This window comes from Tamandua tetradactyla, chromosome 4, assembly GCF_023851605.1.
Source record: "Tamandua tetradactyla isolate mTamTet1 chromosome 4, mTamTet1.pri, whole genome shotgun sequence".
Taxonomy (NCBI): domain Eukaryota; kingdom Metazoa; phylum Chordata; class Mammalia; order Pilosa; family Myrmecophagidae; genus Tamandua; species Tamandua tetradactyla.
In genome coordinates this window covers 170,551,553-170,570,803 of record NC_135330.1, presented here as the reverse complement: position 1 = coordinate 170,570,803, position 19,251 = coordinate 170,551,553, and the positions used below count along the sequence as shown (strand labels likewise).

At 39.6% G+C, this 19,251-nt stretch overlaps 1 protein-coding gene across 1 annotated transcript in view; it reads left to right on the top strand.

Moving 5' to 3' along the window:
* NALCN (sodium leak channel, non-selective) overlaps positions 1-19,251 on the top strand; it is a 326,977-nt gene that overhangs the window by 147,155 nt on the left and 160,571 nt on the right. The window contains exons 11-12 of the mRNA XM_077155855.1: positions 5,910-6,077; positions 10,113-10,304. Coding sequence (XP_077011970.1) covers positions 5,910-6,077; positions 10,113-10,304 — 360 coding nt within the window. The remainder of the gene's footprint in view (positions 1-5,909; positions 6,078-10,112; positions 10,305-19,251) is intronic.

Genomic DNA, 19,251 nt, shown 5'->3' with positions numbered 1-19,251 from the left:
AGGGGCACGAAGGACAGCCGTCTATGCCCATAACCGTGACCTAGGAAGGAAGGAGTTGACCTGAGTAAGAGGGGAGGACAGAGAAGGTAGCCCCTGTGTCCACTAAAAAGGAGGTGGACTTACCCGCTACCTTGATTGTTACCCTGGGCTCGACGAGGGTGATTGGGGTCGCTGAGGCTGGGCGTCGTCAGTCGTCGGTGGCCAGGCCCAGGACTGCCAGCGGTGGGTTAGGGGTTGGAAGGACGGCCCCTCCACGGCCAGGCGCCGAGGGGCAGTCACTTTTCCAATGTCCCTTTGTACCACAGAGAGGGCATGGTCCCTTGGGCGGTTGAGGATTGGGGCACTGGTGGGACCAGTGTCCGTCGAGGCCACATTTGAAGCACTTTCCTGGTGATGGATTAGTCGTAGCCGGCTTCTTCTCCATTGAAGTGAGCCGCAGAGCCTCAATCAGGGATTGGGTTTGTAAATCCGCCTTTCGGAGGTCTTGGGATTCCTTTTCTGCCCTCTCTAGTTCATCACGAGTATTAAAAATTTTAAAGGCCGTGTTTACCAGGTCACAGATAGGGGCCTGAAGACCGTCCTCAATTTTTCTAAGTTTACACCTTATATCTGGAGCCGATTGGGATATAAAGTGTGTGGCTAAAACAGTTTTACCAGCCTCCGAGTCGGGGTCTAGGCGGGTATATTGGGAGAGGGCTTCTGTGAGCCGGTGTAGAAAAGCAGCCGGGTTTTCATCAGGACCCTGGGTAATTTCCCTTAGCTTATGGAAATTTACTACTTTATGTGAAGCTTTCTGCATGCCGGCTATGAGGCATGTAAGCATTTTGTCCCGTCTAGTCCACCCGTTCCTCCCCGCTGGAGTGTCAACCTGATATTCCCACCCTGGCTCTTGGCCTGGCACAGCCTCGGCCCCTACCGGCATGGTGTGGTCGGTTATATGCACCTGGTTAGCATGGGCCCTGGCTGCACTGAAAATGTGGTCCATTTCATCTGTAGTTAGGGAAGAAGAGCAGATTACATGAATGTTATGCCAGGTTAAATTGTAGACATTAGCTAGATATTGGAATTCCTTAGTATGGGCGGTTGGGTCACTGGAGAATGAACCTAGCCGTTTCTCAATATTAGAGAGGTCAGCTAGGGGGAAAGGGGTGTGTACTCGAACTCACCCCTCAGGTCCCGCAACTTCCCGTAGTGGACAGTAAAGAGTCCTTTGAGCCGGTATGAGAGCTTATAGGTGAGGAGGGCAAGGCTGTTGAGGACAGTGGGGGAGTGGATGGAGATGGAAGGGGAGGATAAGATGGTGGCTGGAATGCTGCTGGAGCGGGGGGAGGAAGAGAGGCTAAGATGGCAGCTGGAGCGCTGCCAGCGGAGAAGGAGGAAGAGAGAGGCAAAATGGCAGTGGGAATGCTGCCTGCACAGAGGGGAGAGAGGAGGGCAAGATGGCGGCTGGGACGTCACCGGAACAGAAGGAGGAAGAGAAGGAGAAGATGGCGACTGAGATGTCGCCAAAGCAGAAGGGGGGAGGGAAAGGCAAGATGGCGACTGGAGCACCGCTGGAGGGAGGGGAGGGTAGGGCGAGGGAGAGGAGGATACAAAGGGAGGGGCGGGAGTGCAGAAGGAAAAAAGCCTGGACATAAGGGATTTCGGCCCATTTGTCCTTCCTCTGGCAAAAGTTGTGGGGGTTCGTAAGGATATTAAAATTGAAAGTCCCATCCTCAGACCCATGAGAGAGGACCTGCTGCCCATACTGATGGGTCTCAAAGGAGAAAGGACTGGCCCAGGGGGTGTCGGCGTCCCAGCACCCTGAGAGAGTCCTCGGAGCTCTTACAAGTGGGGACTTATCTCCCCAGGGGACGTCTCACCCTGGTTTGAGGCCCTTTCAGGTCCTGGACCTGAATTTGGGAGGGAAAGGAGAAGCGGGGTGTCCCCACAGATTTTCGAGTCCCGGAAAAAGGGTATGAGGCTTGCGGGCATCCCTGTTCACCTCAGCCCTCGGAAGAGAGCCTGACGTGAATTCATGATTTTCGGAGAGTAGTTAATGGACAGGCTCTCTCAGAACCGTGAGACCCGGCAGCAGGACTAGGAGGGAAGGGACTTACCCAATCTGTGGTGGATGCAGTGGCAGCCGAAGGATCCCTTGTCGCTGGCCATGTGGAGGAAGGAGAGAGAAAGCCGGGGCGCCTCTGGCCAGGCAGGCGGCACCCGCGCTCCTCTCCGGGTTTCGGCACCAGACGAAAGGTTTAGGAGGCAAAAGGGTGAGAAAGAAGAAAGGTAGACCAGGAAATTTAAAGGGGGGGGGAGGTATTTCTGGGCTCCCGGGCAGAACTCACCAGACCCAAGATGGAGGGAGGTGAGTGTGCAAGCAGGCTTCGGTGCGGGCAGCTTTTAAGGATGGGGGTCAGGTGACATCTGGAAGGGGCGGTTCATTAGTTCCAGAAGTCAGGTTGACAGGGGTGACACAGCCTCCACAGCTCCAGTTGCAGTGCCCTTCCCGGTTCCCCCAACCTAACATTATATACATACAATGAAATTCTATGCAGCCATAAAAATAAATGAAGCACTGACATATGCTATAATCCAGATGACTTCCAGAACAATTATGCTAAGTGAAGGAAGCCAGACACAAAGTGTCACATATTTTGTGATTCCATATACATGAAATATCCAGAATAGGTACGTGTTAGCTTGCAAGCTACCAGAATGTGGTAATACCAGAAATGAAACAGCTTTTAAAAAGGGGAATTTAATGTTACAAGTTCACAGCTCTAAGGAAGTGAAAGTGTGCAATTAAGGCACCAGCAAGAGATTACCTTCACTTAAAAAAGTTCATTGGGTCAGCTGGGAAGTCATGTGGCTGATATCTGCTGGTCCCTTGCTACTGGGCTCCTTTGCTTTCAGCCTCTGTCCCTGTGGAGCGTCCTTTTTTTCTTTTTCTTTTTTTTTTTTCTTTCTTTGCTCCTTGCTTTCATCTCTTGGCTTCCCTTGGCGCTCTCTCCAGGTTCTGGCTTGCTTAACATCTCATGGTGATGTCTGCTGGGCTCCAAGCATCTCCAAACATCCATGTCTCTGTTCTCTGAAGCAACTATTCTCCAAGCCTCTACATCTTCTCTCTCTGTCGACTCTGAGGCTTCTGTCATTTTGGAAAGAATCAGAGAGACTCCAAAATGTTTCCTCTTTTAAAAGATTCTGGTAAACTAACCAAGACCCACCTGGAATGGGTGTAGTCACATCTCCATCTAATCAAAGGTCACACCCACAATTGGGTGTGTCCCATCCTCCTGGAGATGATATAATCAAAAGATTCCAACCTACAGTATTGGAATAGGATTAAAAGAAACAGCTGCCTCTACAAGATTGAATCAGGATTAAAACATGGCTTTTCTGAGGTACATAACTTTCAAACCAGCACAAGGTAGATCCATAGAGACTTAACACAGATTTATAGTTTCCAGGGGCTGAGGGTAGAAATGATCAGAACTGCTAATTGGTGAAGGGTTTTCTTTTAGGGTAATAAAATTGTTTTGGAACTAGGTATAGGTGGTGGTTACCAGCACTGTGAATGTGCCAAATGCCATTAAATTGTTCATTTTCAAATGGTTAATTTTATGTTACTTGATTTTTACCTCAATAAAAAAGAGATATAGGAAATCAGTTTATGTTTAAAAACAAAATAAAATAGTATACTGTTTATAGGAAACATTTATGCAAAAGTTGACTGAAAATCATCTCTCTACAAAGCACCTAAAAGTAGCCATAAAATATTAAAACCTCATTTTAAATGCCTAGCAGGATGTAAAAAAAACAATTAAGGAAAATCCTCAAGGCAAAAAGTTAAGTTGTGACATGAGTCCCTAATGCCAGTTGGACATCAAAACCAGTAGCTGCCCTAAGGGTATTAGCATATCCCTGTTACCTAGAACTCATCATTTCAAAGACTGTACAAGGATGGAAGAAAAGGCTTCAGGCTTGTATAAGTTAAAAAGTCAGAATAGAGACTCCATCATAAAATCAGGACACATGAAGCCTGCACCTCAATGAAAGAAAGAAAAAAACTCCATAATTCCATAGGGAGATGATGAGGACACAGACCTAACACTGAAGTTAAAAAACAAATCTTTGACCAAGGAAGAAATAGTTGCAAGTGTAGCAGAGATTAAGGTCCTTAATATCAACAACTCCAAAAACTGACAAGAAATGTAAACAACACCATAGAAAATTGCCAAGGCTGTGAAGAGGAAGATTATTAAGAAATAGAAAGTTAATCTAAATGACCAGTGGACATAGGAACAGTTAGTAAGTTTGATTCCATCTGCTGCTGATACAGATTTAGGTTGAGACACTTTCTACCTCGCTGGGAGACAATAACAATGTGAAAATAATCTCTTAACATTGTCTAAAATTTGAAACACACAAATCTATCCTTTGCTCCAGCAAGGAATTTATCTCTAGATGTAAAAACCTCGGTGGATGCTGATATTATATAAGAATGATTATTTCAGTCTTGTTTTTGAAGTAGCAAAATACTTAACTCATGATCTGAATCAGGAGGGAAAATGTTGAATTAAATAAATGTTGCATACTACCAGAAATTATACAGCTGATAAGAAAGAATAAGTAGGATCTGTATTTCTTAGCCTGTGGGGTTGTCAGTGATAGTGAATGAGAACTGCAAGTTGCAGAGTGACAGAAAAATGCAAGCCCATCTATATGGTTCTTTATGTCTGGGTGAGATGGAGATGGCTGAGGAGGGAATACACAAAGCGGTTAACATGAAACCTCTCAGAAAAGTGGGCAAGAAGTCTTATTGACATTCTTGTGTGTACTTTGGATTATTTCAAAGTTAAAATGTATTCCTTTTTTTCTCAACATCTTTTAAAAAGAGAAATGCCAATTAAAATTTAAAAGCAACTTGGCATTACACAAATGCTCGATTTAAGAGGTAATGCTAATTTCTTCATCACATCTAAATTAGCCATCTGCAATCCTTTTAATGCTCCATTCCTAAAAATACCATTATTAAAACTCCATTTTTCTCCACATTTTCCAAATATGGTTGGGAAAACTCCCTTCTGATATTCCATATTTCCCTAGAAAAAGATGAGAAAAGCTCTCCTTTATTCCTGTCTTCCACTAAATCATGTGACATTTTCTCAGAGGTATATATTTTGACTAATTCCAAAACTTTGTGCTCTTTAGTTAGAAGTTCATTTTATATTGCACATTTTGATTCCAATACAATCTTCTTTATAAAATGAATATTTTTACCCTTAGGAAAGGTAAAGGAAAAATAATGTGTGTTCACTGCATGTATATCTTACAATATTGGTATTTGTAATCCAAAGAAATTATATGCTAGAGTAAAACGTGAATTAATGTATTAGTTACATGTATATATATTTATATGTAAATTGCTTGCTATAGAATATTGATTTCTCTTCTTGTCATATATCTAAAGCATAGAAGAATACATGATATTTTAATCTCTTGCCTTGGCTTAATTATGGTTATGACATGAAGTAATTGTTTTATATTATGCAATGCATATTAAAGAAACTGTCTTTAGAAAATACAGATTACTTAACTATATTATACTTAACAGAATGTACACTTTCTGTGTATACATCGATTATATAAATGACAATGCTTTTTAAATAATAGATCAAGAAATAATAATAAAACATTTACAATTTTAACATATGTTTTGCTTATTACTTAAGGTAGATTTAATCTGCCATGTTCAAGTTGGTGTGCTTGAAAAACATTTTTTTTATAAAATACAGTTCTTGACATTTGTGGGTTCCTCATTTATATTGATAGATCCTGAAATGTATGCACCAACAAGTGTATGAATTTTTTTGAAATAAATTGTAGTTTTAGATACCAATTACAATGTCTCTTTGTTCCCCTAGGTGGCTTTCACAGTTCTTTTTGATTTGGAAGCTCTTCTAAAGATCTGGTGTTTGGGATTTACTGGATATATTAGCTCATCTCTCCACAAATTCGAACTGCTACTCGTAATTGGAACTACTCTTCATGTATATCCAGATCTTTATCATTCTCAATTCACCTACTTTCAGGTAGTATAAATAATGATATGTCCTCAGAATGTTTTATTCTTTGCAGAGTAAATACAGCCCCTGAGAGCTAAATTCTGTTTCGACGAGTTAAAGAAATATTAATTTATCAGAATTGCACAGATGTGCAGAGGCTCTTTTTATTAGAATTTGGGATAGGACTCAAAATTACCTGGACAAATTTTTTTAATACTACCTCATTTTTATTTTCTGTAATAACAGACATTTAAGCACAAAACAAAGCAAGCGAGCCCTGAGTGCCAAGGGCCTATATAGGCAAAAAAATTAAGCCCCGATAATAAAATGGCATCGATTCCAGAAATCAATGCTTTAGGGAAGGATACACTGCCCGGGAGGGGACACGAAGTTAAGCCTTAGCCCCCTCACCCCACCTGAGGCTTAAGCGAAAAAACGGAAGCACCCAGGGTTGCCATCCCGCGCAAGAGGAAATGCTGGTCAACACAAGCAGGGATGGAAATTCAGAGTTGGCCAGTAGCACAGCCAGGGCACCGTGGGCTTCGGAGCAGGCCCTCTGCCCCGCGGACAGGGAACACTCGACGAGGGAGAACCTGAGCAGAGGCTTCCAGACCTCCTGGCTGCCAGCGCCGCCGTCTCTCCAGCACCGCGGGGTTCCTGCCCCACCCCCACCCCCACCCCCACTCCACCCCTCTGCTCCCCACCTCCACCCCCCACCTCCCCACCCCCGCCACCTTTGCCTCGCCGCGCAGAGGCCGGTGGAACCCGTGCTCCTGCTCATGGCGGACTTACACGGTTTTTTAAATACAATTTTAATACAAATGGAGACACATGCAGTACTGGAAATTTGAGCTATAAACCAGTTAAATTATTACTGTAAACTTACCTGGATTCAGCTATTCACTATTGGATGCCCAATCATTTATGACTGAGAATAGACAAATCCGATAAAACTGAAACCATTCCAAATACCGCCCCTGGATACTGATTTTCCATTAATATTTAATAGTTCTTATGATAAAACTGTTTGCCTATTATTTGAAAAGATGACCCTCATATAATATGTTCTTATGTAGGAATCTAGGTTAAGAATTATAGTAGGAAGAAGTGGTGGTTTAACCTTGTGGTTTGGCACTTAATGTGGTAAACATTACTGCGCCTATAAATTTTCTTCTTTAAATATTGTTAACTATTTTAAATTAGCATAAAGAAAATATGCATTTTCTCCACTTTAAATAATTCCTCCATTAGCTTACTAGACATGCTGCTGTGAACCATACCGTTGGTTTTTCTGCAAACAATAGGAATGAGATTTGCCATCAACATTTTCTATTAATTCAAAGTCTAGGGAGTAAATGTAGGTTTGGTTCTGGCTAAATTCAGAGGTTAACCTGATAAGAATTGGACTCAGTCTCTGTACTCACTGCCCTTTCTTCTGTTTGGTTTTGTTATTGAGCTGACTTTCTCTGTGATGGTAAAGTTGACTCCCAGGCATTCCAGCGTGACATGCCTCCTACAGTAATGCTAAGTGGGCATAAAAATAACAGAGCCCCACGTATAGGTCCAGCGAAAGTTGTGAGAATGACTGAGCTTATTGTGAGCACTCGGGCCAGGGCTAGCTCCTGGGAATTTGGAAGTTTCTCTTGACTTCATGGACTAAGAGTCTAAGAGCGTAGAAGGAATGATTTGCCAAAGGGAAACCAGAAAGAGTAGGGAGCTGGGGCTGCTGGAAAGGCAAAACCAAAAGTATGTTATTTTATACATGAAAAAATCAAAATCTTGTTTTTTGTAAAAATTCCTGTTTTCTAATGGCATTCCAAATACATCATGCTTCTTCTCCTCAGAAACCATTACAGGCAACGTAAGCACTTTGAATCTAACCGTTGTAGACTGCCATATACTCCTTACCCTATTTCATTTATGCCACTGTTATAAATTATATATATTTTAATATCTCTGAAGTATGCATCTGTCTTATAATCAGTGGTATGTTATATTTTAAGTGGCAGTATTCTTTTTTTATTTCTTAGAGGTATGTAAAAAATGGTTGACGTCTTAGACTTGATGAACTATGCCATTTTTTCCATGTTCTCTACTTCAGTTTTTGATTATATTTTAATTTATACTTTTTAATCAATAATATGCCCTGAAGGATTGTATCTTTCTATTGTGCTCCCTTTGTAATAGAAGGCATTCAGTGGTATTTGTCTAGCACGATATCTGACACATAATTATCAATCAGTATATTTTAAATGAATTATGAATGAATTAACTGATTAATTGCAGGTATCATTTTGCATTTTAAAATTAATAATAATAATAGTCATAAGTTAGTTTAGGTAAAAGCTAAGAAAATGTAACAAAGATCCAAAATTGCCAGGCTTGCATAAGATAAAAGTTTGTTTCTATCAAATAGTTGGTGGGTGTCCAAGGAAAGTAGATGGCTCTGTTCCATATCGTCAACCAGTAAGCCAGCCTGTTGGGTTGGGGTATATCTGTCATCATCTGTACCAGCCTTCTATTTCTGGTGTATTGTGGTTGAAAAGTAAGTCCTTACCTGATGCATGCAGAGCCAATCCATAGGATTTTGAGAAGAGAAAAGGTTTATTTAGCAAAGGATAACCTCGCCAAGATGGGAGGGCAGTCCTCAAATCTTTCTCCCCAAACTGGAGAAACTCTCAGTGTTTTATAGTATTCAAACAAAGGCAGGCAGGCTTAGGATAATAAGTACGGTGATTTGAGATGAGGCGATCAGAGATAGTCTAATTACTAGGTATGTAGAGAGTGATTACAGACTTAGGCTACTGTGTATGTCACGTGTGCAACCTTGATTAGAACTGGCATGGCTCAGCAAGATAGTTTAGGAATTTGAGGTGTTTAGCTCTCAGCTGACTCATATTAATCAAAAAGGGGCTACATGCAAGGATACCTGACTTCAGCGACTAGGTGCAAGGGCAGCGGACTTCAGGGTTGCAAAACAAGATCAAGGGATACAGACAGGGCCAGTCACGAGTTGTCTTGTTGTTGCCCAGTTACAGGGTGTAGTTTCAAAGCATAAAACCAGAAAAACAGGGCCTCTGGGTTACGCTGTAGAGAGTGTGATTGTTGCTGTTATAATTAGGCAAAGTTTTCTTCTAGGCTAACCTTCTTTTTAATTGTGCAAGTCTTCGCAATTAAAGCCAATGAAGGCTGGTCTAGCTGGAGCTGTTAAAAACAACAGCATACCTATGAGATGTGTATGTGGGGATTTCAGAGATCAGAGGAAAAAGAAATGGAAACTTTCACAACCTAGTCAGGGAGGGAGCTGCTTTGGAAAGAGATCAGAGGTGGAATATGAAAAATGGGTCAGGGTCTGCTACAGTACCAAAGGGGTACTCCAGTTGTTTCTGTTTCCCAGCCAGAGGAAAGGAGAAAAAGAACAGCCAAGGCAAGTTTATTTTATTTACTATTCCAAAAATTACACAAGTCACTTCTTTTCACATCCCTTTGTACTGAACCTAGTTCACATGGCCGTACTTAGCTACAAGTGAGACTGGAGGCAATGGCACCGAGTAGACATTTGATAGGCTAAAATTCAGGAAGACCCATCATTTAAAAGAAGGAGAGAATGGATACTGGGCTAGCAGCATCAGCCACAAATAAAGACTCTGTAATGGAGTCTTTAATTCCTTTATGAATGTGTAATAATAACTAGAAAAGCTATTTTATGAAAAGGTGAATGTAAATAGCATTGAGTTAAATATTTTTAGATTTTGAACACTAAAAATGTTTTATTTTACCAGTATGTCCTAGTTAATGCTGTTTTGAATGATCACATTATATATTAAAACACTTGGAACTGTTTTCCTTCATTCGTTTGCTTGGGGTTTATTGAGTTTTTGATATATGGTGGACACTGAGCTAGACTAACATCTTAGTTATTTTGCTACTTCCGGTCTCTAGATTCTTAAATAAAAAGTGCAGTTTTATAAAGTATGATAAAAAATGGAATTTTAGTATGAGCTCATTTAATAGTCAGTGTAAATAAATGATCAGATATGTACGTTTTCTTTCCCACGATAGGTTCTTCGGGTAGTTCGGCTTATTAAGATTTCACCTGCATTAGAAGACTTTGTGTATAAGATATTTGGTCCTGGAAAAAAGCTTGGGAGTTTGGTCGTATTTACTGCCAGCCTCTTGATTGTTATGTCAGCAATTAGCTTGCAGATGTTCTGCTTTGTTGAAGAACTGGACAGATTTACAACATTTCCAAGGGTAAGAGTAAAAAACCTGTCAGTTTAATTCATTATTCTTATTTTAGTAATAATGATGAACATCAACATAATTTCATTTTAACGGTGGTTCAAAAGCATTGGCATGTTTTTGATGACTTGGGATAATTCAATGTTAATTTTTGAAATGACCTGTTCTGCAGGGTGCAGGTGTTTGAGCACATTTTCAGCACTCTTAGATTATACATCATTCCGAAAATTCTGTAAGAATAGAAGTGGAGGCTAGGGTTCTTAATACTTATAAATGAAAATAGAATGTTAAATAAAGTTTACATTTTTTGATTGCTTGTGAGAAGTTTTACAGTCCATACATTTATACATCAGGCATAATCTGAAAGGAAACTTTTGATTTTCAATTTAATAATATTCATAGAGACTTCTAAGAATTGATGTGTCTTTAGGAAGTCATCCAGTTCATTCATTTAGACTAAAAGGGAAGTCATAAATTGATCATTCCACAACAGAACTCATGTAGAAGATGCAGTCTTTAATGAGAAGCATCCTGAAATTTAGTTCCATATAGACTTAGAAACCATGAAAACATCATAATAACCAAGAAAAATAATGTATATATTTTTCACCATAAGCTGAAATAAGGCCTAATTGTATATGAATAGTATAATTGGGGTAAAACAGCATATAATATATAAAAATTAAGCTTTGAGGACATGAGTTATTATTTTTTTTAGAAAATCTTGTGCTAAACATCTGTTACTTTAGCTACCAGTATTGGAATGCATCCTTTAATGAGGCAGATTGCCCTTCATACATTGCTACATATTATTGAGTGCCTGTAAAGAGCCCAGGCCATTTTGGTGTTCCTGGGGATATAACATTAAAACAAGTTCCCAGTGTTCAAGGAATACTCAGCCAAGGGGGTAACTACTAAGTAAATAATAAAGTCTGGCAGGCCTTGAGGTAGGGCCTATAACGGAGAATGGAATAGTGTAGGAAGACTTCTGGGAGCAGGTTGTTTCTGAAGAAGAGTTGGATCTGGCCAAATGAAGAGGAAGAGAATAATGTTCCAGATTGTGGAAACAGTGTGTGCAAAAGGTCTGAGGTGAGTGATCTCTTGTTCCAGAATTTAAAGGAGAAAGAACGTGAGCAATGGCAAGACATAAGGCCAAGGAACTTTTAAATTGGGTGCAAATGTGTCTGTAGTTAAATGTTGATAAGGGAAAGTATTGGGTGAGATTAAAGATGTGTGAGATATATGTGATGGCAGAGGCCTTCTAAGGCAGTGAGAGATGGTAGCTTCCAGAGCACTGGGACAAAAATTAGCCTTACACAGGTGCTAAGCTGTCCAGGTGTTCAGTTAGGACAGTGAGCTAACCTGAAAGTAAATCAATCAAGCCTTCTTTCACTAACTGCGACTGTGTAAGCAAGAAGCCAAAAGAGACACTGGCTCCCAATGTTCCATGTTTTCTTATGGAACGGTACCAGGTGAGGTACCATCAGCACAGATGGGGTGGAAGAGTGAGGGGATATCCTGTTACTTCCAAGGAGCTCTGAACAAAAGACTCCTGCCATTTTATGGACCTGAGGGGACAGAAAGGGGGAAGAATGCAAGTGCAAAAGTACTGAGTGGTGGAAAATACCTCAGCCAAAAGTCCTCTAATAAGGGGTTTCCTTGGAAGTGCCTGAAAAGTACCTCAGCCAAGGTGCTTCAGTAAGAAGGCCTCCAAATGGATGTGCAACGCTCCAAATGGATATGAGCATGACTGGCATTGGGAGCTGCAAGGCCTGACTGCGACTCCTTCCGGAAAACCGTAATATACTGACTGTGGCTCAAGCTGTCTCCCATAAGGCTTGCCAGGGATAGCTTTGTAAATGCCTGTGATCGGGCCTGAAGGATAATACATGAGAATTTGGACTTGATGCAGATTCCTCAACAGAAGAGTCAACTCTTCTCCCAGAGCTGGAGAGATGAGAGCAGGGATGATAGCAATTACATTTAACCTACCTTTTCTTGGATTGTCACTTCGAGGGGTAAATAAAAAAAGCAGATCACCATCTCTCATATAACAACATTAAGATTTTGTCATGGTCCATCTTTCAAACCAGTTTAAATTCAGGACACATTATTCAAGGCTCATTAATAGTTGATCATTGGGCACTGGATGAAAAAAAATAGCTTTTTAAATCTCAGTTTCCTTCTTTAATTCCAGGGTCTTATCTTAATTTCATGTCTTATAATCTTCTTTTACCATTTCCTCTAATCCGACCTCACTGGTTTTATGTCCTTATCCAAAACCCCTTTGGGACAGATGATTTTTGGAGTTCAGGGTTTTTCACATATTAAAAAGATAATACCACCCCCCAGAGTAGTCTGATTCGGCACCCTATAATCAACACAGAAATATTGTACAGCAAAACAAGGTCATTCAAAGATAAAGACAATAAATAAATCTTAGGTGAGATCCAGACTTTTGCCACCAAATGAGCTACAAAGGAAAACATCTTTCAGTGTTTTCAGAAATTTTTGAAATTTGAAATTATGAATAAGCCTGTGGGCCTGTATTAAAAAGCATTGAAGATAAGAGTATGCATTTCTAATCATACACATCTTATTTCACTTCACTTGTCTATCACATTTTAATTGTCACTGGATAAATTATTCCTTAAGCTTTTATTTTCCTCACATCTAAAATAGAGACAAAAATAGCATTTTTCTCATACCGTTGGGTGGATTGAATAATACAAACACAGGGGAAAAAAAGCAACTGGTGGACTTAAAAAGCATTTAAAAAAAGTTAGAATTTATACCCTGTATAACATTTTTAATTACTCAAATTGTCATCTGTATAAAAGACAAAATTGCTTTAGATCCATCCATTACTTAGCCTCTTTGGGTTTGCTGTTTTCCAGCCATAATAATAATCAAGCGGCATTACCTTTTCAGATCACTTATTCACTTGTGCCATTCTGCCTGATTACTTTGACCGTCCTGATGAAAAAAGCCTAGCGATTTTGAAACCCTGATCAGTTATTCATCAGATAACAATGTTAACAGCTGAGACGTGTGAAGAGACTGGAGTAGATTTTTCCTTCCACAAGAACAATTTAAAAGTCAAATCCCTGAAAAACGATGACGACTTATAAGGAATGTTTAAAAATATTGTACTTATAAAAAATAGTCACTATCATTCTTAATCAGATAAAGTACCATTTATGGATGGTACTTGTTTGGCAGGGAATCATTGGTAAAGATGATTAAAGACATGATACCATTGAAACTTCATTTCTAGTCACATCCTCATCCATGGATCTCTCTTCATTCCCTTCTATGAGGACATGTCCCTTAATATCCAGTGATAATTCAGAGGAAAAATAGGAAAATGCATAGATTTTGGAATCATGCTTAAGCACTATAGATCAGATTTGTGGTCTTGGATGCCTTATTTTATTTGTTTGAGTTCCATTTTCAAGTGGTACTTTAAAATGGTAATGATATCTAACTGGTGAATATGAAGCCCTATTTACAGATAATAAAACTGAGACTCATAGAGATTGGATGACCCATACAAAGCCACATTGCTTGAAAGCTGAATTTCTAGTCATCTACTGCCCCCATCAACCATTATCCCTTGGGGTCAAGTACCCCTGGCAAACCCACTGGAAAGTGGCCATTCAGTCAGCAATACTTACCAAGGACTCAGCACAGTGCAGAATAGAAGTACCCTTGTCAATCCGTACCTGGAAAGGCAGTGGAATAATTTATCACAATCTTTCTGCAAGACTTACTGAAAGCAAGAAGTTGTGTCAGGCATTAAAGTTGTTGGGACATAGCTTGCTGGTAAGGGTAAGAATCTTTCTCAAGATCCTGGGTCTGTACCTGCGGTGGTATTCTGTATCCCATGGCAGAAATGGCATTTGTCATAGAAGCTCCAACATAAGAGACAGATGAAAGGTCTGCCCAAGTGATGGCAGGGTGTAGGCAGGAAAATGATTGGTTCGATGTTAGCAGGAGGAGGTAAGACTCCTGGAAGGAGAACTCCTTGAAGCAAATGTAACTGATAGATTATCCATTGTATTTGAGCATTTGGGAAAACAACATTGGTAGACATAGGTGGATCCATAGGAGTATTTGGAGAATATTAGAAAAATATCAAATATGGAACAATTATTAACCTAGAAAATGAGATATTCACTTATCAAGAAATTATCCATTATCATAAATATAACTTGACTCAGTTATGAACACTGTTTAAAGAGTCATAATTATGTAAATACTAACTACTCCTGCTGGGAAGATAAAGTTCACAAGTGGTGGTATAAGAAAGCTAAATCCACTTCTACTTCCCTAAGAAATCAAATATAATTGATAAATCCATAATCAAGATTTATCAGAGAAATGATTTCCAAACTTAAATCTTTAGCCCAGGATACCTTCTGAGCTCCAAACATTTATTACCTATTACTTGTATGTCTCATAGACATCTGAACAAGGCATATTGAAAACTGAGCTCACTGTTTTCCCCCCGAATAAACCAGTCCTCTTAATGTATTGCCTAAGAGGAAAGTACTATATTTACGTAATTACCCCTGTCAGAAAAGCAGGACTCATCCTTGCCTTCTGTGCTAGTTTGAAAGGATGTATGTCCCTTAGAAAAGCCAGGTTTTAATCTAAATCCCATTTCATAAAGGCAGAATAATCCCTATTCAATACTATATGTTTGAAACTGTAATCAGATCATCTCCCTAGAGATATGATTTAATCAAGAGTGGTTGTTAAGCTGAATTAGGTGACGACATGTCGTCACCCATTTGGGTGGGTCTTGATAAGTTTCTGGAATCCTATAAAAGAGGAAACACTTTAGAGAAAAGAGATTCAGGGAGAGCAGAGCAGAACAACACAGCCACGTGAAGCAGAGTCCACCAGCCAGCGACCTTTGGAGATGAAGAAGGAAAACGCCTCCCAGGGAACTTCATGAAACAGGAAGCCAAGAGAAGAAGCTAGCAGATGACGGAGTGTTCACCATATGCCCTTCCAGATGAGAGAGGAACCCTGACCGTGTTTACCATGTGCCTTTCCAGATGAGAGAGAAACCCTGAACTTCATTGGCCTTCTTGAATCAAGGTATCTTTCCCTGGATGCCTTAGATTGGACGTTTCTATAGACTTGTTTTAGTTGGGACATCTTCTTGGCCTTAGAACTGTAAACTAGCAGCTTATTAAATTCCCCTTTTAAAAGCCATTCTGTCTCTGGTATATTGCATTCCAGCAGTTAGCAAACTAGAACACCTTCTCTTTCCCTCTTTTTCACTTTCCATCCCCACCTGCCACAATACAATTATCCAGTCATTGAGTCTTACCAATTTTACATCTTAAACATCGCCCTGTTAAGTACATGTTAGGCATGCTCGTGGCCACTACCCTATTCCCAGACCGCTATTCTCTCTCACTTGCACTACTGCCGAGGCTCCTTAAATGGGTCTCCCTGCCTCAGTCTTGCCATACTTCAGCCCATTCCCCAATGCCAATGTTCTCTTCTGTGTAAAATGCTTCAAGGCTCTCCTTTCCCTCGGGATAAGGAACAAATGTTTTCATGTGGTTTTCAGTATGTTTTAGTCTCTGACCCATTTACCTCTTTGGCTTCTATTTCAGAATTTCCCCCGTCATGCCCTTCAAAGCCAGAGATGGTGTGTGTCCTTCTTGCTCATTAGATCCTCAATGTTTAATATGTGCCACAGAGTAATTAGTGATTAGGTTTTTGAAGGAAAAATGAATAAGTGAATGCTGAACCAAAACAAACTCCTGTGACCCTTAGACACTGTCTCTGGCTCAACATGGCAGATTCTTTCTTCCACTATTGTTCATTCTTCCAGCAACCCCATTATCCTTCAGTGATCACTGCTCCTACCCTATCCCATCAGCTCTGTCTATATAATTCTGTTGGAATGCTTTGGCTCCAAGGACCAGAAAATTTTACTCCAACTGACTTAGACAGTTAAAGAATTTATTATCTCACAAAATTCAAAAAGGTAGGTAGTTGTTTGGGAAGTCAGGACTCTAGATATTTCACTGAAATTCTCTCAGTCGTCTTCTCCATGTGTTGGTTTCAAGTGTAAGCAAAACAGATAACATTTCCAGGCTTCATGATAACATCTAGAGGAAGAAGTATCTACTCTCTCTGCCTGGGACTCCTCCTTGGTTTCACTCCTCCTCCTCTCTCAGAAAACTTGCTCCCATCTCTTGTGGGCAGAATTGGATAGCATGGTTATTCCTAAACAAGTCACTGGCAGGATGGCTGGAATTAAAATGACTGGCTTAATCATGTGGGAAGGAAGGAGGGAAGACAGACGGGGAAACATTGGCATACATTCCCATGAGACGAAAAATAGTTGCTTGAGAACTGTTAAGTGTTAAATATATATATATATTGACAGAATGTAAGAAATCAACTCTGTCATCTCAAGCCAATAACTTTCTGTTCTAGCATGGACCAAACTGACATACTGCTAAACAGAAATAAGTCAGATTATGTCATGCTGTGAAGTGATATCTGGCAAATTGTATTGTTCAATTTAAATGATCTTTTCATGATGGCACAGTCATACAATTCACAAGACAGGTTGGCATGGGTAAGAACAAACCACAGGCTTTCTATACCATCTCTGAATTGCATGTTTTCCCACAGTTACCTGACAAAAGCTCAGAAGCACAGTTTCACTATTGTTTAGCCCAGTTTTCCCTTCATTTGTTATATAATACAACTTGTCTCTAAGTTAATAACATAAATACAGTTACCATCCACTGTACCAGCTTTAACTAGCTCAGTATTTTGATTTCTTTTAATTTACCATCAAAATAATAAACAATTGTCACTTGTTTTTCAGTTCTACACATAGGGATAGTTTTTATTCATAAATAATTTGCTAGCATGGCCCCTGCTCACGGATTCGTGAAGAATTCATATTCTTTTTCTAATTTATTATTAATAAAATATATATATTACAAGAAAGAAACACAAACATTCTGAATATATGCTCATTCTGTTCTACATATATAATCAGTAGTTCACAATATCATCACGTAGTTGCATATTCATCATCATGATCGTTTCTTAGAACATTTGCATCAATTCAAAAAAAAAAATTAAAAGACAACAGAAAAATAAAATGAAAAAAATTTTACATACCATACCCCTTACCCCTCCCTTTCATTGATCACTAGCATTTCAAACTAAATTTATTTTAACATTTGTTCCCCCTATTATTTATTTTTATTCCATATGTTCTATTCAGCTGTTGACAAGGTAGATAAAAGGAGCATCAGACACAAGATTTTCACAATCACACAGTCACACTGTGAAAGCTTTATCATTATGCAATCATCATCAAGAAACATGGCTACTAGAACACAGATCTGCATTTTCAGGCAGTTCCCTCCAGCCTCTCCATTACATCTTGGATAACAAGGTGATATCTACTTAATGCGTAAGAATAACCTCCAGGATAACCTCTCGACTCTGTTTGGAATCTTTCAGCCATTGACACTTTGTCTCATTTCACTCTTCCCCCTTTTGGTCGAGAAGGTTTTCTCAATCCCTTGATGCTGAATCTCAGCTCATTTTGGGATTTCTGTCCCATGTTGCCAGGAGGGTCCACACCCCTGGGAGTCATGTTCTACATAGACAGGGAGAGGGTGGTGAGTTTGCTCATTGTGTTGGCTGGAGAGAGAGGCCACATCTGAGCAACAAAAGAGGTTCTCTTGGGGGTGACTCTTAGGCCTAATTTTAAGAAGGCTTGACCTATCCTTTGTGAGGTTGTTTCATATGAACAAACCCCAAGACTGGGGGCTCAGCCTATAGCTTTGGTTGTCCACACTGCTTGTGAGAATATCAAGAATTCAACTTGGGGAGGTTGAGTTTTCCCCCATTCTCCATATTTTTTAAAGTAACTTTGCGCAGTTAAAAAAAAAAAAATTACTAGCCTCCAAAGCATGAAGCACTTGAATTTATATATTAGTTATTTTCTATAAATTTTCTTAATTTGCATTCTCTAAATATTAATCACTTGCTTTATTGGATTTTCATTTATAAAATCATGTCCTAAATATTTAGCATACAATATAAGCAATAAATGCTATAAAAAATACTTAATTACAAGTTAATTTCCCCTGGTTCCTCTCACCACTAAAAAGATTAATCATGCTTTTAGGTATATTTGAAAAATTATCAAGAAATGTGAAAAAACCACCTGCTCCTTAATATTTTTTTCGTTATTTTCCAGATGTACTTAGAAAGTCTGGCTTTATTTTCAATAAATCCGAGGTTCATTTTATCTTCATAAATATACATAGTTCAATTAACATTGATGACATACTTATTAATTTTTGCCCTGCTGTTTTGCCTTTCACTTATATTTAATTGTATGATAAATTATTTCAGACATGCAAAGAAATATAAAGAATAATAAAATATACGCTTGTGTGGTCACCATGCAGCTTAGCAAATGCATTAGCAGTCAGCCTGGAGTCCTTGGGTACCTTTCCCTGATCACTCTCTTCCCCCTCTCTTTCATAGGGAACCACTTTTCCGAATTTGAGGTTTAAGATCTTATTAGATTCCTTTACCTTTTACTGCATATGTAGCTATATTTCATTAATTTTCCCTGCTGTATAATACGTAACTAGATAAATGCTACATGATTAATTTGTCCATTTTCCTGTGTGCTAGGCAGATTTCTAAGATGGAGTCCAAGATTCCTGCCGCTGGAAAATGGGCTGTACATAACCCCTTCTCTTGGGTATAGAACTTGTGAATATTATGGGATTTCACGGATGCAATTAGTTTGCTAATCAGAAGACTTTGAGTCAGTAAAAAAGCTTTATTCAGGTATCTCAGCAGTCTCACCTTTCAAGGACCCAATACTGTCTCTGTACCAGATACAGCATTAAAAACCAAAGTCTTACAAAGAGAATCAACA